The following is a 23927-nucleotide window of genomic DNA, read 5'->3' as shown; positions in this document are numbered from 1 at the left end:
GATGATGGTCGATGTAGAGAAGATGTAAAATGTAGACTGGCAATGGCAGGGAAATCGTTTCTGAAGAAGAGAAATTTGTTAACATCGAGTATAGATTTAAGTGTCAGGAAGTCAATTCTGAAAGTATTTGTATGGAGTGTAGCCATGTATGGAAGTGAAACGTGGACGATAAATAGTTTGGACAAGAAGAGAATAGAAGCTTTCAAAATGTGGTGCTACAGAAGAATGCTGAAGATTAGATGGGTGGATCACGTAACTAATGAGGAGGTATTGAATAGAATTGGGGAGAGGAGGAGTTTGCGGCACAACTTGACAAAAAGTAGGGACCGGTTGGTAGGACATGTTTTGAGGCATCAAGGGATCACAAATTTAGCATTGGAGGGCAGCGTGGAGGGTAATAATCGTAGAGGGAGACCAAGAGATGAATACACTAAGCAGATTCAGAAGGATGTAGGTTGCAGTAAGTACTGGGAGATGAAGAAGCTTGCACAGGATAGAGTGGCATGGAGAGCTGCATCAAACCAGTCTCAGGACTGAAGACCACAACAACAACAACAAGTTCTAGGGGACTGATGACCTTAGAAGTTAAGTCCCATAGTGCTCAGAGCAATTTGAACCATTTTTGAACATCTCACCTATTGTCCACGAGGAGAAAATTCGAGAAATTAGAGCCAATACAGAGGTTTACCAACAATTATTCTTCCCACACACTATTTGCGAGTAGACCAGGGTTGGAGGGATAAGATAGTGGTACTGAAAATACCCTTTGCCACACACCATTAGGTGGCTTGCGGAGTATGATGTAGATGTAAACGTAGATGAATTGGCCGCACTGGATCAAATGATTCAGCCTTACATTACTGGCCTCCAAGGTCACCAGACGTGACTCGTATGTGATTATTTCTTGTGGAGGTTTATGAAAGACTCTGTTTATGTGCCTCCATTACCAACAACAATGAATGAACTGAGAGACTGCATAACAGCAGCTGTGGAACGTTAACTCACGACATGCTCACCACAGCAAGGGAACAATTTGAATTTCGCACTGACGTATGCTGTGTATCTCAAGAGAGGCCTATTGAATACCTATGATAAGGTATGAAAAAAAAACTTTTAGAGTTTCCTGTTCATAAAAAAAACACAATCCATAGCAAGAATGTTTATATGCATTACATGCAAAATAACAGCCAAGAAGCAGTGTCATCAGCATTCAGCAAGGGAACTTACCGTTTTGGAAGATCACTCACTATGTTCTTATCAACAATGAGGAAATTTCTTTTCTTTTTGCTTTTTTCTTTAGCATAAAGCACCATGGCAGTAAACATTGATTGTTAATCACATGGCAGATAAACTTATTAGAAGAAATATAATATAATATCTAATTATAGTTAATATACCACTTATGGAGTCATGAAACACAGTTGTTAACACAACCATACCACAACAAAATTCATTCCATCCTAAATTCTTTACTTTTGAGATAAACTCAACTACTTATATTTTTAATAGGAAGGATATGGAAATGTTCTTTACCTGGTACTTATAAATTAATATATTTTTATTCCCAGGTTTCATCTTGTTGTCATTGACATCACCAATTATGATCCTCACTGTTGAGGTCCCTGTGAGTGGAGGATGACCAGAGTCTGTCACTAATATAGGTACAAAGTATTCATTCTGTTCTTCTCGGTCAAAAGACTTCAATGATGATATAATTGCAGAGCCTTGGCCATTAGCACCTTCTGTTGAAAATATTTGAATTAGTGAACGAGTAATGCTGTTGAGGTACATTTAAATGATGGGAAGCTACTTAGGAAATAACATAAATTTTCTTTAATAATCTATCAGTGCTGACTACTTTGAATAGTCTTTTCTATTATCATGACTAAAATGCAGACTGATGTGAACAAAACAACAAAAGTATTTATGTATTTATGAACTAAAAATACCAGAAATAATCACAATATCAGAAACATGCACTGAGAATACAAAACTATAGAGATAAGAGGAACACATCAATCCAAATAAAAACTCCTTTATCAGTAATTTGTAACACAGTGGTACTAATTCCACCTTCCCATCAACTATTACTTGTGTTTAATATAAGACACTATGAATTTTTTTTATAAGAATCTCTTAAATAAATGCTTTCCTTTATCTGTCAAAACATTTTTTTCAAGTTTGGAAAGCTCCTCTGCATTGCACACTGCAGAATTTTGAAGCAGCAGTGTCACTAGTATAATCCTACTAATATTTCTATACTTTCTCCTCTAGCACTGAGCTGACAGCATGAATAAAATGTAACACTGTATTCCCCCACTATACATTACTTAGTTTAAAAGAAAATGAGTTTACAGCAACACCATGTCACAGTACCTTAATAACAGAATCATATATTTCTGTTGTAATAATCAATTAAAAATGGTTTGTTGTATCTGTTTCTTCAGGATGGCTACTCAAACTTAGAAAAAAATGGAGTATTCCAAGGGCAAGGAGGAAGATAGTGTCAAGAAGCTCCCTATTCTCAGTTGAGCTACATACCAGCCATACACTGCAGTTTAACTGCTATTTTTAAACATCAATAATTTATATGGAATAATATTCATATAATTAATACACTTTGAGATATTAAGTATTTTAAAATTTGTGATTTATGAAATTCATTTTTCATGCCAAGAGAAAAGTGCAGAATTCCTTGTGATTTTATGAAATTCCTGATATTTCCTGAGATTCCCCTGATTTTTCCAGGTAAAATATAATTCCTTGAGAATTCCAGGTTTTCCAGGAGAATCAACACACTGTTCTCTGATATTCATAAAGTAAATACTTTTACATTTGTATCTGATGCACTTTCCAGTTGTTTGTACAGTGCTGCCGTCTGAGACTTACACTGTGAACTCAGTGGTACAGAGGCTGCCTTTTCTGTAATGTGTGCATGCATTATGTCTCGTGTTTTTGCAACTAGTTGGTTATTAAAACATTGTCATTACTCTAAATGAGAATCAGTGCTGTTTTAATGTGACTCCCTTATCAACTTATGGGCCACCAGTGATGAATTTTATGTGATGTATACTGGGTACAATATCAAAAACATGTGTGAGATAGAAGTTTTGAGGTAATTTCTGCCATGTGCAAGTCTAGACCTTGAGTTGGCAGCTCTATGCTAGGCAAGATGTGTGAATTTTTGTGCTCTCATGAAGATAAGTTATCTACATTGTAATAACAGTTAGCTTAGTACAGATTACCCTTTAAATATGTGTATTAGTATGTTTTTTAAGCTTACTATTAAAGGTTTAACTTTTATTTACATATTATTTCAGAAAACATGAAGAGATCATAAAGTTGGGTTGTATTACCTAATCACGATATTATTACACTTGGCCTCCCATGGCTATTATTGGAAACACGCTGTGATACTACAGTAAACAAGTTCAGTGGTGACTAAGAAAAACACATTACATTGTGAATGATTTCACAACAGTTGTGCACATACTACACTCCTGGAAATTGAAATAAGAACACCGTGAATTCATTGTCCCAGGAAGGGGAAATTTCACTGACACATTCCTGGGGTCAGATACATCACATGATCACACTGACAGAACCACAGGCACATAGACACAGGCAACAGAGCATGCACAATGTCGGCACTAGTACAGTGTATATCCACCTTTCGCAGCAATGCAGGCTGCTATTCTCCCATAGAGACGATCGTAGAGATGCTGGATGTAGTCCTGTGGAACGGCTTGCCATGCCATTTCCACCTGGCGCCTCAGTTGGACCAGCGTTCGTGCTGGACGTGCAGATCGCGTGAGACGACGCTTCATCCAGTCCCAAACATGCTCAATGGGGGACAGATCCGGAGATCTTGCTGGCGAGGGTAGTTGACTTACACCTTCTAGAGCACGTTGGGTGGCACGGGATACATGCGGACGTGCATTGTCCTGTTGGAACAGCAAGTTCCCTTGCCGGTCTAGGAATGGTAGAACGATGGGTTCGATGACGGTTTGGATGTACCGTGCACTATTCAGTGTCCCCTCGACGATCACCAGTGGTGTACGGCCAGTGTAGGAGATCGCTCCCCACACCATGATGCCGGGTGTTGGCCCTGTGTGCCTCGGTCGTATGCAGTCCTGACTGTGGCGCTCACCTGCATGGTGCCAAACACGCATACGACCATCATTGGCACCAAGGCAGAAGTGACTCTCATCGCTGAAGACGACACGTCTCCATTCGTCCCTCCATTCACGCCTGTCGCGACACCACTGGAGGCGGGCTGCACGATGTTGGGGCGTGAGCGGAATACGGCCTAACGGTGTGCGGGACCATAGCCCAGCTTCATGGAGACGGTTGCGAATGGTCCTCGCCGATACCCCAGGAGCAACAGTGTCCCTAATTTGCTGGGAAGTGGCGGTGCGGTCCCCTATGGCACTGCGTAGGATCCTACGGTCTTGGCGTGCACCTGTGCGTCGCTGCGGTCCGGTCCCAGGTCGACGGGCACGTGCACCTTCCGCCGACCACTGGCGACAACATCGATGTACTGTGGAGACCTCACGCCCCACGTGTTGAGCAATTTGGCGGTACATCCACCCGGCCTCCCGCATGCCCACTATACGCCCTCACTCAAAGTCCGTCAACTGCACATACGGTTCACGTCCACGCTGTCGCGGCATGCTACCAGTGTTAAAGACTGCGATGGAGCTCCGTATGCCACGGCAAACTGGCTGACACTGACGGCGGCGGTGCACAAATGCTGCGCAGCTAGCGCCATTCGACGGCCAACACCGCGGTTCCTGGTGTGTCCGCTGTGCCGTGCGTGTGATCATTGCTTGTACAGCCCTCTCGCAGTGTCCGGAGCAAGTATGGTGGGTCTGACACACCGGTGTCAATGTGTTTTTTTTTCCATTTCCAGGAGTGTATCAAGTGGTTGAGTGTGTCCTTGTGAAATATTATGATAGAAACTCATGAAATGCCGATCGAAGTGCCCTCGCTCCCAGATGCAATAATAATGTGGTAAACTAATACTCATACTTTTGTCTACATTTTGGTTCATTAATCTTACAGAATCCACTTTCATTGTTATTTTCTTCTATCCAGCATAAATTGCTGGGTTTTTGAATGTACCCACACAAAAATAAGTTCATATTTCTGGAAAGTAGTATAAATCTTGTTGTCTGATTTGCAAACATTTGCACTTGTTGTTTGTTTACATACAGTTTGCATAAATTAAAAGTTACATTTTATTCTGAATAAACTAATTAACAGATGCTGTAGCTAAGTGAGTGATGAATTCTTGTTTTATGATGAAATAATTAACTTATTACATTATTTCATACACCTTTAATGCTAACTTACATGCCTAATTTTTGTGGCTTGTAAATAATGAATATTTGTGTAACATAAAGTGTGGAAAGTGATTTTATTCTATTTTTAAGTGTTTAATCTGTGCTGAAATGTGTCATAAGTATGGATGTTGTTGTAGGGTAGTCAGACATGGAGTGGTATGTGTAGATTGTGGATTGGAGTTTCACTGAGGTGATTGTAGTGGGGAACAGAATGGGGAACTCATCGAGGCTGTCCCATGGAACTGTAGGCTCTGAAAAAAAAAATGATAAGAGAATCACTGAACAGGAGGAAAAGATCTGTGCCCTTCAGGTAGGACTGGAACACATGAAATTTGAACTAGATAGGTTGAAGAGGGAAAAAAGATGGTGGGGACTGGGTAATGGTAACAAGCAATGGACAAAAGGGGAAAAGCTCTTCCACTTCTTCATTTACATGTGAACTTACTATATTGAGTAAATTTGACTCGTTACCTGAAGTAAGATGAGCAGAGCCTCACCCAGTTGTAGGTCACAGGAATGTGCAGTAGACTTCTAGCAAAGAAACTAAGTGCAGGTTGCTACCAAAAGAGAGCAGGAAGAAAACAGTCTTGCTGCTAGGTACATGGCTACCATGGCAGGGGTGTAGGCCAAATGGTACAGGGCAAATCAGGTACAGGGTACCAGGTCACAAGTATTGTGAAACCAAGTGTTAACCTTAGCCAGATAACAGACATAGGAAATTTGTGCAAAGATTTTGACAAAGAGGGATTAAGCTATCATACTAGGTGGAGCATGGAACAGCCTGACCAAGGACACTAATTACAGGACTAATGGTGACCTCAATAAAATACGAGTAGCAACTTCACACACAAATGTGAGTTTTGTAGACGTCCCGCAGCACCACGACCAGCCCTAAATTAGCACAGCTGCAAGCCATGTGAACATAATGTTGAGCAGGCTACTGCTGACAGTAATGAAATCTCATATGAGTAAAGTGCCTGATGCTACAATTTGGAGATGAAAATATACTAGACATGGCCAGCACATGAAAAGGAGTTGACTGTGCTTCTTGTAGAAAAGGTTTAGGTGGGAAAGGGGGGGGGGGGGGATCATCACAAGAAGCAAGAACCCAGTGGCGTTATTGGTGTCAGAGAGGTACCTTTTTAAGATTAGGATCAGGATTTTGGCAACCCATTTTTAATTATGTCAAGATGACAGAAGAGCCCCTCAAAATGATTAAGAATGTACAGAAAAGTAAAGTTAGTTTATTTCATCAGAATATTAGAGGACTGAATAATAACGTAGACCGGCTTCTTGTCTATTTCAAAAAGTTAGATAGCTCTGTGAAGATTGATATCCTGTACTTGTCTGAGAACCACATAACCACAGAGTTAGATTACACTTTAGCATCTCACTCATGTAGTACTAATGTGTAAAAAGGAGGAGTTGTTATACATATTAAGACAAAAACACAAGTTCAAAAACATTGAGACAAGTAGGTTTTGTAGTGATCCGCACATACAGGGTGACAATTATAGTACTATATTAAATAAAGTCCTCATAACTTCTGAACAGTTTGGGTTAGGATGTTCAAACTGCACAGTTGGCCATGGGACATGGTGGGAATTAGTATGCACTGTATGGCTTGGTTTAGCAATGAAGCCCACTTTCATTTGGATGGGTTTGTCAATAAGCAAAATTGGCAGATTTGGGGGACTGAGAATCTGCATTTCATGATCAAGAAGTCTCTTCATCCTCAATGGGTGACTGTGTGCTGTGCAACATTCAGTCATGGTATAATTGGTGCCATGCTACTGAATGGAACGTGAAGGTTTTGGAAGATGATTTCAGCCCCATTATCCAAAGTGACCCTGATTTTGACAAGATGTGGTTCATGGCAGATGGATCTCAACCCCATCAAAGCAGAAGAGTGTTTCATGTCCTGGAGGAGCACTTTGGGGACCGCATTCTGGCTTTGGAGTATCCAGAAGCCATTTGCATGGATCTTGATTGGCTGCCACATTCTCCAGATCTGAAGACATGTTACTCCTTTTTGTGGGGATATTGTAAAGACAAGATGTACAGCAATAACCCCAAAACCATTACTGAGCAGAAAACAGCCATTCAGGAGGACATTGACAACATTGATATTCCGACACTTCAGCGGGTCATGCAGACTTTCACTATTTGTCTGTGCCACATCATCTCCAACGATGGCAGGCATATTGAACATGTCATAACCTAAATATGAACATCTGCTGTGATGTTTATGTGTTGAATAAAGCGTGTGCACACCATAGTTTGTAACTAATTTATATTTTTGCATATAATTCAGTAACTGTTATTCTGTAGAAGCATCTGATTGTGAATTAATACTGAAAAATAATTTACTTCTACTTGTAACTATATTTCCCACTGGGAAATTTTGAACTGTTTACAATAAATTCAGATTCCTTACTATGCAATCTGTCAGACAACAGCAAACAGTTCGCAGGCTGTGGTGGCTTCAATGTTGATTTTCTAAAGCATTTTGATATGAATAATGATCTGCAAACATTATTTGTATCCTACAATTTCAGCTCAGCAATTGATTTTCCAACATGGACAGATAAAAACATTGATAATGTTTTCTTTTGGGAAGCTCAAAGCATGGAAATATCTGTATAACCAGTAACAAACACTTTCTCAGATGGTGATGCATAGTTAATAAGGATAAATAAGACAACACCTTACCAGTGATTTTTCTCAGTGGAAATCGCTTAGAATAATTAAAATCTCCAGTACAAATGTTTTAACAACAGTTTACAAGATACAAGAGACTTGGGATGATATTTATAATGAACCAAATGCTGTCATAAAGTTTAATCCACCATATGATAAATTCAGGCTATTATTTGAAAAAAAGCTTTCTTTTTTTTTTTTTTTTTTTTAAAAAAAAAGGGAGGGTGATGAAGAAGAAGAAACCTTGGTTCATTAGTGGGATTAAAGTATCCTGTGAAAGGCAAGAACAAATAGGAATCCTGCCGTAGCTGCACACTACAAAAACTAGGTCAGAATAATAATTATGTCAACAGACTTAAGGCTACAAGGAAAGCAGTGAAACGAGAGACAGGACAACCTGCCACAGAACAATTAACATCACTACTGAACTGATAGGTAGGGCTATAAATAGAGATCTATAGGTAGCAAACATTTTTAATAATAATTTTTAAATGTAGTAGAAAGTACAGGGACAAACAGTTCAAGAGGAAAATTACAGCAGTATGTTGAAAAGCATCTCTCATAAAATAGAGTCATTTGGATGTATCACCAACTTCACCTCCTGAAATTAAGAAAATTACATAGTCTCTCAGCAATAGCTCATCTGGATTTGATGGTGTTTCCCATTGAGCGCTAAAGATTTGTTCTTGGCACTGTCTCATCTGAAGTATGTACCAAATTACTAACTCAAGTAATTTTTGCAGAGAGACTGTCTATTTAAGAAAGATGATCGGGGAGATCTCAATAACTACTGACCTGTTTCACTACTGACATCAGATTCCAAAATTTTTGAGAAGGTGATGTATTCTAGAATAGTATGAGGCATGATTTTTTTTAAGTAAGTACCATTTTGAAATTAAAAAAAGACGTGCTAAGATATCTCAATAATTTTATTTTTACATGAAAGCCTGTACCTTAATCTACTATACTACATAATTTCCGTCAATATTGTGGCACTTGTCATAAGGTTGTACCAGTTTCTAAATACCCTTCTCATAGAAATATGCTGCCTGACTTGTTAGCCACTGCATCACCACTGTTTTGACTTCATCATCGTCTTGAAGACACTGACCGCCCAAGTGTTTCTTCAAGTGCAAGAACAGATGGTAGTCACTGGACGCAAGATCGGCGCTGTACGGAGGATGATCTAGAGTTTCCCATCAAAAACATGTGATGAAATCTTTGTCTGATTTGCCACATGCGGACAGGCATTGTCTTGCACCAAAACAATGCCTTTGCTCAACTTCCATGGACTGTTGCTTTGATTCTGGTGTGACATAGGCCACCCATGTTTCATCACCCGTAACAATTTGGCTCAAGAAATCATCACCGTCATTGTGGTACCGCTCAAGGAAAGTCAATGCACTGTCTAAACGTTTGGTTTTGTGTACATCCGTCAACATTTTTGGTACCCAACGTGTGCACAATTTTCGGTAATTCAAGTGCTCGGTCACAATGCCATACAAAACACTACGAGAAACATTAGGGAAGTCATCCTGCAAGGAGGAAATCATAAAGCGTCTGTTTTCTCTCACCTTATTGTCCATTTCCTGCACCAAACTTTCATTAATGACTGAAGGATGCCCACTCCGTAGTTCATCATGCACATTTGTGTGGCCGTCTTTAAATGCTCTCACCCACTTTCTTACCATTCCATCACTCATAATGTTTTCTCTGTAAACTGCACAGATCTCATGATGAATATTGATCACTTTTAGGCCTTTAGTGCTAAGAAATCTTATAACAGCCTGTACTTCACAGTCAGCGGGACTCATGATTATCAGAGGCATCTTAAATACTCAGTACACATGTAAACAAGGAAGAATCAGACTGTAAATGTGTCAGTGCTTAGATTAAGGTACAGGCTTTCATGTGAAAATAAAGTTATTGAGATATCTTAGCATGTCTTTCTTTATTTTAAAACAGTACTTACTTAAAAAACACACCTCGTATTTCACCTGAACAACAATAATGTTGTTTAGTAAATCATAGTTCAAATTTCATAAGACTTGGTCAACTAAGAATGTCTTTTACATGCTCACTCACCAAATTCTACCCCATCTAGGGGTAGTACAGCAGTGATTTGTGTGACACATAGCAAGGAAATAACAAATGGGGTGGAAACTTCAAAATCCTTAGATGTATATATTGATGATAATTTAAACTGAAAAAAACACATTCTGAAACACCTAAAACAACTTAGTTCAGCCACATTGTGCAAATGTGCACTTTGAATCTTTGTCAGTCTCGGGGACAGAGAAATGAGTAATTTGACATATTTTGTCTATTTTCATTCAATAATGTCTTATAGAATAATGTTCTTGCGTAACTCATCTTGGTCAAAAACACGCTGTAAGAAAAAAATTGTACCACTCAGCCACTATCTTCTTGTAAACATCTATTTAAGGAGTTTGGCATTTTGACTACTGCTTCACAGTATATTTATTCCCTCACTCTGCTGCAGTTCAAAAGGAACAATGATGCACATAATAATGGGACTCCATTATTAAAGAATCCGTAGAAATATGACTGGCGGAAAATCTGTTAAACCGTGACAGTGGCTACCAGCTGGACAGTGCATGGAATCCTATCATCTCCACTATTTGCTCAAATCGAAGACGACAGATTGCGTCAACCGCCGTGGCAAACAGCAACGCAGAGGGCGACTGAGTTCCGCTATTCCACCAGCAAGGGCGCTGCCAGCGGGCAGTGTGGTTCAACTATCAAGTTTTCGATGCATGCGCAGAATAGTTACAGTACGCTATATATTGCGGAATGGACGACATTTTCACCAGTCTGCGATGGCTCACCTGAAGATGACTGGCAGGTGTCCAATTGAAATATCGAGTGAAGTATTGAACGACGACCGGCTGCAAGCCTGAAATTTATTTGAACAGTCAATTCGCCGGGAAAATTTTAAAATTCACACTGATTATTTTGTTTGTTGCCCTTTGCTTGTGATGCATCTGTGTAATTAACAAAGTTAAGTGTTGTAATTTTCATTTTGTAAATAAACTCATTAATATGATTTGTTAGATTGTTTGTCTCTTGAATCGAGTATGCAGACTTCCTAGACACAAGATTGGCTATGAGGTGAACGAATCCCATAGTGACGACCTGTTACCAGGTGCCACAGTTTTGTTTTGTCATGGAATTTTCTGTTTTGCTGGTGCTTTAGTTCTACCTTGTCTTTTCTTTACAGGAGTGTGTTTACATGTTCTAACAGTGTCTATTACAGTGTTTTTTTCTATACCGTGTTTTCAGGTAGGTGTACAGAAAATTTCTTTACTTGTGTGCATTGTCTGTTTATTGCATTTGCCTATTCCAAAATGAGCAACCCACCTCTACCACCCCCTGCTCATGCACCTCAGCTTCAAGCGATAGATGCAGCATAGCTAACACTGATGTTCCAGTCTCAGATGCAGCAGATTGCATCTCTTCTAAATATGGTAGAGCAGTTATTGGCCAACCAAACACCTAATGCAGCGCAACAAGCAACAACTGTAGCTCTGAGTGTCATACTGCCTTTTTTACTAGTTTAATAACAAAGAAGAGGAATGGCTCAAGTGGTTGCAACAGTATGAAGCCGACGTCATTGCTCACATAATCTCAGGTTTTGTGAAACTACATTACTATTTATCAACAGTAGGAAGTGCAGCTTTTCACCTCATTCAGAAATTGTTCCCTAATGCCACTCCAAGTGAACTTTCCTATGATCAGGTTGTAGGTTCTCTAACTAACTATTATGACCAAAAAGTGAATGTGGTGGCAGTTAGGTACCAATTCTTTCATTGCAAGAAAAGGTCAAAACAAACTTATCATAAGTGGGTAACAGATATGCAGGATATGACGTAGAAATGCAAATTCCCGAAAAATGTACTTTGCCTGCCATGTATCACTCGCATACACAAACTGTGACTTTCACTGTGCTACAATTGTGCAATGTGCTTGTGGTGCTTTATATTCAGATGTTATGTTGTGTGACGTGATTGTGTACAATGTAGCTGATGTCAAAATTAGAGAATAGATTTTGAAACAGTCAGATCATCATTTCATCATGTAGTGCAAATTTAGATCAGTATGATTCAGGTGCCATAGTGGCCAATAAATTTGAGCAGCTGCCAATTTGTCGGGCTGAGTTGTCCCTTGCTCATGACCAGTCCAGTAGGCAGCAACAGCATGCACATGCCAAGCTGCATAAACAGTTCTCTAAACAGGCAAACAGAATGAAATCATGCACTCGATGCTATTCATGACACAAACACCAAGACTGCTCGTCCACACAAGCACAGTGCTACGCTTGTGGCAAGAAAGGTCATGTACGATCCATATGTTTACAATGGAACAAACATAAGAAGTCCGCCCACTCACCAAAATCTAGTCACAAGGCCACTGTAATCAATTCAGTGTATTCAAAGTCTGCTGTAGGCATTAGCAAAACTAGCAAGCAAACAGTTTCTTCAGTGCTATGCCAGTCCAACAAACATCTTGTTCATTTGCATATTAGTGGAAAACATGTGAAATTTCAATTGGACATGGGTGCTTCTGTTACATTGCTGAATCATAACACATATAAATTGTTAGGCTCCTCACACCGTCTCAAACTAGCACTCATCTGACAGCTTATAATGGGCAAGACATTTCCGTTCTCGAAAAATGTACTTTGCCTGCCATGTATCACTTGCATACACGAACTGTGACTTTCACTGTGCTACAATCACGCAATTGTGAAAACTTATTTGGCCTTGATTCATTTGATTTATTTGGCTTTCAAAATCAGGTCAATGTGTTGTCAGTGACTGCATTCAATGCCAAAGACAAGCTTGCTGAAAGAATTTCCTGAACTCTTTTCTGAAGGTTTAGGCAAGGCTAACAATTTTGTTGCACATATTACTATGAAAGACAATGCTCAGGCAAAATTTTGCCAGGTGACAATGTTTCCATTGCATTACGAGACAAAGTAGCTGCTGAACTTAAAGAATTGCAAAATAGCAGAGCTATTGTGCCCATACAAACTAGTCACTGGGCAAGTCCACCGGTTTTGCTCCCCAAACCTTCAGGTCACATACACCTCTGTGTCCACTTTAAGTCTAGTGTCAACCCACAAAATGTGATTGATCCATTGCCATGCCCAGAGGATCTCATGGACAGATTATGCGCTGGTCACTACTTTTCAAAAATTGATTTGAGCAACGTGTATCTTCAAATACCACTGGATGATGAATCTCAAACCATGTGTGTTGTGAACACTACTTTGCGCTTGCTTAAATATTTGCATTTGCGTTATGGCAGTACTTCCACACCTGCCATTTTCCAACAGTATTTGGAACAGCTGACTGCTCCAGTACCAAACTGCAAAAACTATTAGGATGATATTGTCACTGCAGGTCATATTCCTGAAGAACACATTGCAAATTTGCGTGCTTTGTTTCATGTGTTATCTGATGCACGACTAAAGCGTAGACTGGAAAAGTGTGATGTTTTGAAACCCGAGTTGCAGTATCCTGGTCTCGTCATAAACAGTCAAGGTGTACATCCTCCTTGGTCACATTTGCTAGCCATGCATGCCCTGCCAGTTCCTTGCAAGGTCACAGAATTGCAGCAAGTCTTAGGGAAAATGAACTATTATACTAGGTTCATTCTGAACACAGCACAAATTACAGTTCCATTGCATTGCTTAGGTCACAAGGACATCCATTTTGTTTGGACAGATAAGTGCCAAGATGCTTTTTAAAAATTTAAAGACACATTTCTCAGTAATTGATGGTTGGTTCACTTTGATCTTGACAAACCAGTTGTGTTGCAAGTTGAAGTTTCCTCTTACAGAATCGATGCAGTGCTTTTGCACAGATTTGGTGATAAAGACAGGATTATTGCTTTTGCATCAAAAGCGTTGTCCAAAGATCAGTGTAACTATTCACAATTAGAGAAAGAGGCATTGGCTATCATGTATAGTGTCTCCAAATTCCACCACTATTTTAAGGCAGAGAATTCTACTTAGTAAAGGATCAGGCAATGAAGCCAATTCTGGTATGAACTGCCCAAAAATTGCAAAGATGGGCTTTGCTGTTGTCTCAATACCAGTACAAGACTGTGTATCATCCGACAGCTCAACATGGTAACGCGGACATGCTTTCATGTCTTCTGACTGCCCCTGATACAGACTTTGATGCTTCTGCTGTGTTGTCACATTGATGCTCACAATTCTGAATTGCTTCAATCCTTTCCTCTGAACTGTAAGAAAATTGAACAGGCCACGAAAACTGATTCAAATTTGAACATTTTGCTAAAATACACTCACACATCCTGGTCTCATTCATTGCATAGCATGAAGAACTCAGTAGTGTGCCAATACTTTGCACATCAGCATAGCCTTGCTATACACAAAGGTGTGATTCTTGTTCAAAATGACAGTGGACAGTCACATGTGTTGATCTACAAAACTGCAAAAAGAAGTGTTGCAGTTACTTTACCAAGGACACTGGGGGATTGTTCGTACAAACCAGTTAGTGCACAAACTCTGTACTTGGCAGGGTATGGACACCCAAATAGAAGAGATGATGTCACAGTGTCACATATGTGTGGCAAATCAGTCTGCTCTGCCACACAGACTTTATGGGACCTTTCTGGAACTTACAATGGTTGTTTGTGGTAGTCTCTTACAGCAAGTTTACCTTTGTTGTGCCCATGAAGTCGACAATGTCATGTAGCACAGTTCAGGCATTGTGCTCTATTTTTTGCCTCGAAGGTTTGCCTGAAGTCATAGCATCAGACTATGGCCCTCAGTTCACATCACACGAATTTGAAACATTCTGTGAATGCAATGGCATACAGCATCTAACTAGTCCACTGTTCCATCCATAGTCCAAAGATGAAGCGGAATGTTTTGTCAGAACCTTCAAGCAGCAGATGGCCAAGCTTTGCACCGCACACACCAGGGATCAAGCATTGCAACTGTTTCTTCCTTCCTGTCATTCACATCCATGCGATGCACCACCACCAGCATAATTGCTTCATGGCCGATGCCACCTCCACCCTGAACAGCATCCAGCACTGAAGGAAGACCGCAAGTATCGCTTTGGTTCACATGATATTGTGTTTTTCTGGATTTATAACAGCAGCGAATGGTGGGCTGAGGCGAGATCCTTTGTTGACTTGGCACATGCACTTATCTCATTTCAGGTCCAAACGGATTGCAGCACCAACATCACAGTCAGATTTGCCACTTTCATGTGCATGGTGATCCTTCTGTATCTCTTCCCCAGACTGATGGATCCCGAGGACAGTGCAGCCACAGCAGCTGCCAGAGGGTGTCATCATGACACCACCGTGGGACGACCCCATGGAGACAGAGCCTTCGTGTTTTCTGATTCCTCTTGTCCTACCGATGTTATGGCATACGGTCAAGTGTTAGCATACCAGTTGGGAACGACAAGGAAGAGAAGGCTGTGAGAAGAAGTCAGACAATCACATGCTGGCTGACCTCCCTTGCAGGACAACAACATGACAGCAGTGGCCCCTAGGTGAAGAGGACATAAGTGCCGCAACCGACTGTTGATGGCCCAGTTCTACTGAAGAGTCAATGATAGTGACTTGGATAGCAGTGTCAATGACAGTGACTTCAAGAGCTGTTTAGGAAAGACTTTTGTCAGTTAGAGATAAGCAGTCACTGCAAAGACTGATTATTTTCTATGTTGCTCTTTGCTTGCGACACATCTGTGTAATTGCCAAAATTAAGTATTGTAATTTTCTTTTTGTAAATAAACTTATTAATACAATTTATTTGATTGTTTGTCAAGTGAACCAAGTATGCAGGCTTCCAAGTCACAAAAATTATAAATTAGTATGCAAATAATCCATGAAACATAAAACTAGCTAACCTTAAAATGACATGATAAAAATTACAAAACTCAAAGGCATTGAGAACTGGCTGGCCTAGAAATATGAAGTGTGTATAACTTCAAGTGCCACTGGAGCTAGGGGTATTGTCACAGGTCAAACAATTAAACCAATGTGTAATGTTGACATTAACACTCCAGCAGGATAGGCATATGGAAAGGATCTCACAGTGTGGAAAAACATGGACATGACATTGCTGTTCAGAAAATTACCAGAATGTCAACTGAGGAGAAGCCTTTGCTACATGCTATTAGTTGCCTTGTGGACCAAACTTCTTTCAGTTTACAAACAGAAAAGCAATGTAAGCATACATTTACTCCAGTTTTAGCAGACCTGGTAAATTGCTTGAGAAATCAAGGTGAAAATATTTCAAACTTTAAGGTGATCAGAAAACTCTTACTGATGTTACCACCATGTACAATTATTTTCTAAGTGCATTGGAATCAACATATCTTGATCAGTAAACATTACCTTATCTGATGTCAAGATTGTTGATGGAAGAAGAACATCTAAATCTCCAGAGAGATACTGTTCCAATCCCACAAGAGAATACTACATGATAACTGACACAACAAACTAACTGCCTCACACAAAAAACTCTAAAGCTGTTGGCCGGCCAGTAGAATGTGAAGATGAGAGGCTGAGCATGCATCCACAAGTGGTGGCCTCTGAAGACTGTTGAATTTCTAGCTGCATCTACTGGCTTCTGTGGCATGCGTTACAACTGTGGAGTCGGATTTTAGGTGTGGATCTATGTGCGTCAGTACAGATACAAAGAGGGAGGCATTTATGGCAGTCAAACAACAGTTAGGTGAATGACGTCCTGCCCTGCACTATATTTAAAAGATGTGTTTAACAGGAGTAAACAGATGTATGGCTGTCATAATGGATGTTACTGCACAGCTTAGCAGATGATTTGCTAATGAGCATACGCTCAAAATTAGTCATCAAGTAATAAAGAAAATTAATTCTGCAGACTGGATGGTTCTTTGCAATTTATCACATAATTTGATACACAGAGAAACAAACATTTTAATAATAACCTTCATCATGGAGATAAAAATTTGAGAAAACCAAGTTAATGGTTCAAATGTACTAAACCTGATTATTGGGCAAAAAGCTGCAGAAATGTTTGCTTCAAAAGTAATAAACCTGGTCATTATGCTAAAGATGAAATCGACCATCTTCTTGGATTGAGGCAAACTGTTTGAAAACTTATTTATTACTTCACAGTTTAACAGGGTTGTGTACTCAAATTATGTAATTGAGACACACTCCCACTTAAGTATGCATAATAAGTGTTATGTCCATGCTGCTTAGAGAATTGTGGAACCCTTTTTTTTCCCAATGAATGTACAGAACGGTATGGTTTCATTTTAAGAGTAATATGTGTTATGAGGTTAACAGATTCAGTAATGGGGAAGATTCAGTGTTTGAAATGAGCTCCAACATAGTGAAACAGCTGATGAAGGATACTGTTATCAGAATTGAAAAAGAAAATATATCTGTATGAAATACATGGATAACTTTATTACGATGATATTTCAGAAAGTAACATTCACTTCACTAAAAATAAAACTTACTTTGATCAAATGTTATGCTGAATGATGCTTTGATCTGGTCATTTGCACTAGGATCCATTTTAAATGTGAATGGTGGTCCATTATTTTTTGAATAATCATCAGCATCAGCTCCAAGTATTTCTACTAATTCACCAGGAGGAGTTTGCTCATATAAAACAGGTTCATAATTCTGTAGGAGATGTGGTGGATTGTCATTAACATCTTCAACAATCACTAACAATGTAGCTGTGGATGTCTTTGGTGGAGCTCCATCATCAACTGCTAAAACATTTACCTGAAACATTGATAAAAGTAAGGAAGTAATACTTGACAGATACTTTTATCTTCTTCCAACAGTTGTTTGTAATTAAACTCTGGTCAGGAATGATATTAATGAAAAATAATACTTTGACTTGAGAAAAGTAAGTATTTGGGATAGACTTGTTGCTTTCCCAGGTACAGCAGTTGCCAATTTTCATCACAGTAGTTTATCCTGTGCAAGCTTCAATTACGTCTTGCCTCAGGAGGTGTCCTGTCAACTTATCCCTTTTTTAAATCAGTATGTGCCACAAATTTCTTTTCTCCTCAAAATGAGAATATTGGACTTGAATTACCTGAGTCTCGGAACAGATTAGGAATAGCTAGGTGACAGCCCATGGACTGTGGCAATGTATTTACGGCTCTATCAGAAGAATTTATGTGAATACCATGAAAATCAGTTACTTAGTGGGTGGAAATGACTCTTTTGGAAACAAATTCTGCTAGTAATGTGCATCAACTGAAAATAGCCTATTAATGATGTGTGCAGTACTTGAAATGCACAACGAACATTCATAAAAACTTTTGATCATTGACCTCTACGTCTCTTTAGTACTGAAGGTATAATATGGATTTGATGTAGTTGTCTTGAAAAAAACCTCTATCTACTGCTCTTGCAATGAGCTATTGTCTCTAGATTCAACCTGTAACTCTGCATTGAAGTTTGAAACTGTGTGCCAAGCCATAATTTAAACCTCGAACATTGCCTGTTGTGAGAAATGTTATTTCCTGATTAAGCTACCCAGACCTGCATTATAACTTGATCTTTCAGCTTGAATTCAACTGGCAACTTTCTCTTTTCTCACTTTTCACAGTACCACTACTGCACATTGCTGGACTTACATCCCTGAGTGAAAGGGAATAACAGGGAAGTGACTTTGCCCTGGTCTAGGGATTGTTTTCTGAATTAATCTTTCACTATGCAGTGTAGTATGCACTGTTTTTAAACTCAGTTGGTTAAGAACACTGCCTGCAAAAGACATAGTTTTAATCTAAACCCATATAGTTTGTTGCAAAAAGCTCCTGCTCTGTGGTACAGAAATTACTGGTACTTATAAAGGAAGAAATCATCCACAAGAATACTCTCATCCTATTTATACCTGCGATCTATGTATGCCAGATGGTTCCTTACCTAATAGGATTGTTCAACAGTACAACATTGTATCACTTTTAAACTGCATAATTAGTATTTATATCTAAAAGTAACTTGCAGTAAAAGAAAACAGGAATATCTGTACATGTCTATTTCATTCTGACACATGAATTTTTCCCATCAATTTTAGATCCACAGTCAGAATTGTCATAATGTTAGGCACCTGTTATTTTACTCTCTTTTTAAAGTGTTCCTTGACTAAATCCATGTTCCTTGTAGTTCTGCTATAAGATGGTAGCTATGAAAAGCTAAGAATGAAAGAAATGTTTTAAATCTACCATTAGAACATCTTGAGCCACTGAGATATCTTTAAGACTATAATATCAATGAGTTGTTGTTGGAATTGGCCAACTCATACAAATACCTGGGTCTAACACTTTGAAGCATATGAAATGAAATGATCACATAGGTTCAGTCATATGTAAAGCAGGTGATAGACTTCGGTTTAATGGTAGAATACTGGGGAAGTGCAGTCAGTCTACTAAAGAGATTGCTTACAAATCATTTGTGCAACACATCCTCAAATATTGCTCAAGTGGGTGAGAAGACCTGTACCAGATGGGGTTGACAGGGGATACTGAGCATATACAGAGAAGGACAGTATAAATGGTCACAGGTTTGTTTAATTCATGGGAGAGTGTCACAGGAGATATTGAAGGAACTGAATTAGCAGACTCTTGAAGATAGACGTAAACTATCCCGAGAAAGTCTGTTAAAAAAGTTTCAACAATTGGCTTTAAATGATTACTCTATGGATATACTACAACCACCTAAGTATTGTTCACACAGAGATCATGAGGATAAAATTAGAATAGAATCATTCTTCCCATGCTCCACATGTGAATGGAACAGAAAGAAACCTTAATAACTGGTACAATGGGCTGTGCCCTCTGCCATGCACCCCATGGTGGTTTTCAGGGTGCAGATGAACGTGACACAATGAAATTGCAGTATGGCACAATAAAAGAAACAATTAAGACAACTATGATGAATTATTTCTAATCTGTGAAAATATGTGGTTGTGAATACTGATACATTGTTAAGAAAAGAAAAAAAATAAGATTCCACTGGTTGCAATTTAAATTTCCATTACCACATAGAGTGTTTCCAAGCAGTTTCCATTTCAATTACCATATGGCATGTCTTCAATCTGTTTTTATTATGTCAGTATGTACAGTGGAGTTTTTACCTTGTGCCAAGATGCAGCTTCTCTGTCAAGTTTCCTCTGAATAATTACTTCACCATTTTCTTTAATGTTAAAGTGTCTTGATGCTTCAGAATCATAATGAATACTGTATGATACTTTACTCTTTCCACTCCTATCAGCATCTTTTGCTTTAAATGTAGCAACTATTTTTCCAGCTGTGGTGTTTTCTGGTAATGTAATTTCAATATGAAGTTTTTCAAATCTAGGTGAGTTGTCATTGATATCTCTGACTTTCACAGTTACCCAAGCATATCTCGTGTAGTACTGCTGTGATGTATCATTATCACCCTGTTGAAGGAAATATAATAAATTCTCTGTAGCTTAATAGTCAAGACAATGTGAATTCAGAAGTACTGTTATATAATTCAGAACACTCACAAAAACAGGTATTCATTGCAACAGCTAACTAGACTATTTATAAATAAGGAATGCAATGGCAGTCATTAAAGAAAGAAGTGCATATGCAATAAGAAGTTAACATCACCACAAAACCACAGAGATAATGAAATTAAGAATCTGGAAAACAAGTTACTTCATAAAAGCAGTTTGTCAATACATCAAGCATAAATTTAAAATAAACCTTGTCAGTAACTTGTATCTGGAACCTCAGGATATTGCCATGGATGTCCTCATAATCCAGGGGTTGAATTATTTTTAATGAACCAGTTCCATCATTATTTCTGACTAAGGAAAATTTATTTGATCCATAGCCACTATTTTCAACAACCTGGAAAGGAAATACAATGGTTTAAATACACAGTAAAACTTTGATTCATATTTCACAGGTGTCATCCCAGCTAAAACTCTTTCTGCAATAACTTTTAATGCAATGATGGTCACATCCCATGACTGCACTTTAAAAGACAAGCAGTAATAAATATAAGGTGTGTTTCTGCAGCTGTTTCTCCACAGGACAATATTCACATCTACAATTTCTTCACCACAGTGGTACTTCATTTTGTAATGAATTTATGTCACAACTGCAACACCTTGAATATGTATTAAAACACATTTAACTTATCCACTGTTATAAGTTCTACTTTTGCAGTTTAGTGGTCGACACTCACATCCAAAAAGCTAAAGGTTTTTTAAGGTAAAACAATAAAAAACAGTGCAACATGTCATGGCAACACTTAGTGTACTAGGGCACGATGGGACAATATGGAAATATGACACACATAGCAAGCAAGAATGAGATTTATTAATATAGTCCATGTGAGGAGAGATCTTGGGCACCGTGACTCTGATTGCATATTGTGTGCTTCTGGTAAACAGTACTTGTGACACAGAGACATAGGATGCTACTGTGAAATCTTCTGGATGATATTATGATTTGTCAGATTATTGGCTATTTATTGTGGCCCCAATACAGGTTGAGAGTTATCATTACCTGTAGTGTCATTTCCTGGCTACACCCTGTAGATTAGGGGTGCTGGGTTTTAATCCCAGGCTCTGCGTAGGTTCTGAATAGAAATCATCAGTAAATCAGTAATGGCTATTTAAGACATCTGGTACACAGTCATTTTTATTCTGCCAATAGCCTTTTGGAAAGACAGCAGCGGAAAACTGCCCATAAGATGAAAAAATCTGCAATGATCAACAATATGAGGATAGAGACTGGAATGTAATCCAGTTCATGTGACATGTAATTTAAAAAAGTGTCATGACAATTTCTCTATTAGTAAAATTTTCTGGATTAAATTCTCATTTGGATCTCCAGGTGGAGGCTGCCAAGAGAAAGGTGATCATGATAACAAGGTTGGAATACCAATGAACAGGTAAGTTCTACAAGTAAGACCACAAAATGTCTTAAGTCTGAAAGCAACACAAACTACAAAATCTGAAAAGGGGAAACAGGAAGGCTGAATAGAAACATTCTTCACAGGAACTTACAAACATGTCTTTAATGTACAGCAATGCTGTGCCCAGAAATCTGAAAGAACCTACAGAGAAATGTAATGAAACAGGTGCCACCCTAACTGAAAGGAATTCATCATGGAGGAAAGCTTATGAGGAAACTGGTTGTTCAAGCCTTAGTGATCTGGCCACAATAAATGGCAAAACATTGTTTGGTGGTGTATTTATTGCAGTAAGGAATTTGATAATATCTAGTGAGGTTATCATGGATTCTGAATGTGAATTAATATGTGTGAAGTTAAGCATCAAAGGACAGTCAAAAATGGTAATGGGATGCTTTTAAAGACTGCCACTTCAGTGAGAAACTGCAGAATATCATTAATAATTTTCCTGATCATGCCATTGTAATAAGGGGTGACTTCAACTTGCCAGGTAGAGATTGGGAGAGTCATGCTATTAAAATTGGTGCCAGAGATGGGGATTTGGGTGATATTAATCTGAATGTCTTGTCCAAAAATTACTTTGAGCAGATAATTACAGAACTGACCTGTGAAGATAATGTCTTAGACCTCCTAAAACAAACAGATCTGAACTTACTGAATACACTATAAATACCAGGAAATCAAAGACTTATGTTCTCTTTAACAGAGCACACCATTATTGAATCAGTTGACATAGAGGATGGTATCAGTAATCATAAAGTTAGAAATCAACCATACCACAGCTTTTACAAGGAATGTTAAGAAAGATAGGAAAATATTTTTACATTGAAAAAGTGACAGGGTACTAATTGCAGAGTATCTGAGTAGTCAACATCAAATACTTGGTGGTGAGAATGAAGATGTGGAGCACAAATGGGAAAAATTCCTTAGACAAGTATGCTCTGAGCAAGGCCATAAAAGGTGGGGAAGACCAGGTTAGAAAAATTCTACATAAACAAAGAGAACTTCATCACCAATTCAAGAGAAGTCAAAACCTAGCTGACAAACGAAAATTGAATGAAGCAAAAATGAGTGTAAGAACAGCTGTGATGGAAGTCTTCAGTGGCTTCAAAAGTAAAATTTTGCCAGTCCAACTAGGTAATAATGCTAAGATGATTTGGTCTTATGTAAAATCAGTAGGTAGTTGAAATCCTCTACTCATTCATTCAGTGACCATACTGGCACGAAAAGTAAAGGTAACAGGGAGAAGGTCAAAATACTGAATTCCATCTCCTGAAATTGTTTCACGGTGAAAGATTGTAGCAGTCTCTCCTTTCGATCATTGTATGAACATCAAAGTGGAAGATACTGGGATAACTGAACATGGAAAAGAAAAGCAATTTCAATCACTTAGTAGTGGAGAGGCATCTGGACCAGATGAGACACCTATAAGAATCTACAAAGATTATGTGAAAGAACTTGCTCTTCTTTCAGCAGCAGTTTTTGTACATTCCTGGAGCAACAAACAGTACCTAGAGACTGGAAAAAAGCACAGGTCATTCCCTTTTTCATGGAGGGTTGTGGGACAGATGCACATAATTACAGGTCTATATCATTGATGTCAATCTGTTGTACTGTACAATTACGGGAAACATGTTTTATATTAAAGCATTATGACTTTTCGGTTGGCTGGTTGGTTGATTGTTGATGTTTAAGGCACTGAACAGCAGGGTCATCAGTCCATTCATCCTATACGTATCAAACCAGCAATAATCCTTGGAAGGACACATAAGGTAAATCCTGGGAAGCCCAATTTTAAACAAGATACAATAATGTAGAGATAAAATCAAGGAGAAGAAGGAGGGGAGTGAGAGGGTGTAAGATGGGTGCATCACTCTAACCACAATGCAGTTGAAGGTCCCTGGA

The 23927-nt window shown here is 38.8% G+C and overlaps 1 protein-coding gene across 1 annotated transcript in view; it reads right to left on the bottom strand.

The window, feature by feature from the left end:
- LOC126092817 (neural-cadherin-like) overlaps window positions 1-23927 on the bottom strand; it is a 310348-nt gene that overhangs the window by 130389 nt on the left and 156032 nt on the right. Inside the window, 4 exon segments of the mRNA XM_049908545.1 lie at window positions 1534-1742; window positions 17567-17840; window positions 20206-20511; window positions 20804-20950. Coding sequence (XP_049764502.1) covers window positions 1534-1742; window positions 17567-17840; window positions 20206-20511; window positions 20804-20950 — 936 coding nt within the window.

Source organism: Schistocerca cancellata, chromosome 7 (genome assembly GCF_023864275.1).
Source record: "Schistocerca cancellata isolate TAMUIC-IGC-003103 chromosome 7, iqSchCanc2.1, whole genome shotgun sequence".
Classification (NCBI taxonomy): domain Eukaryota; kingdom Metazoa; phylum Arthropoda; class Insecta; order Orthoptera; family Acrididae; genus Schistocerca; species Schistocerca cancellata.
The sequence above is the reverse complement of the archived record's forward strand: the minus strand, read 5'-3'. Positions and strand labels throughout refer to the sequence as shown.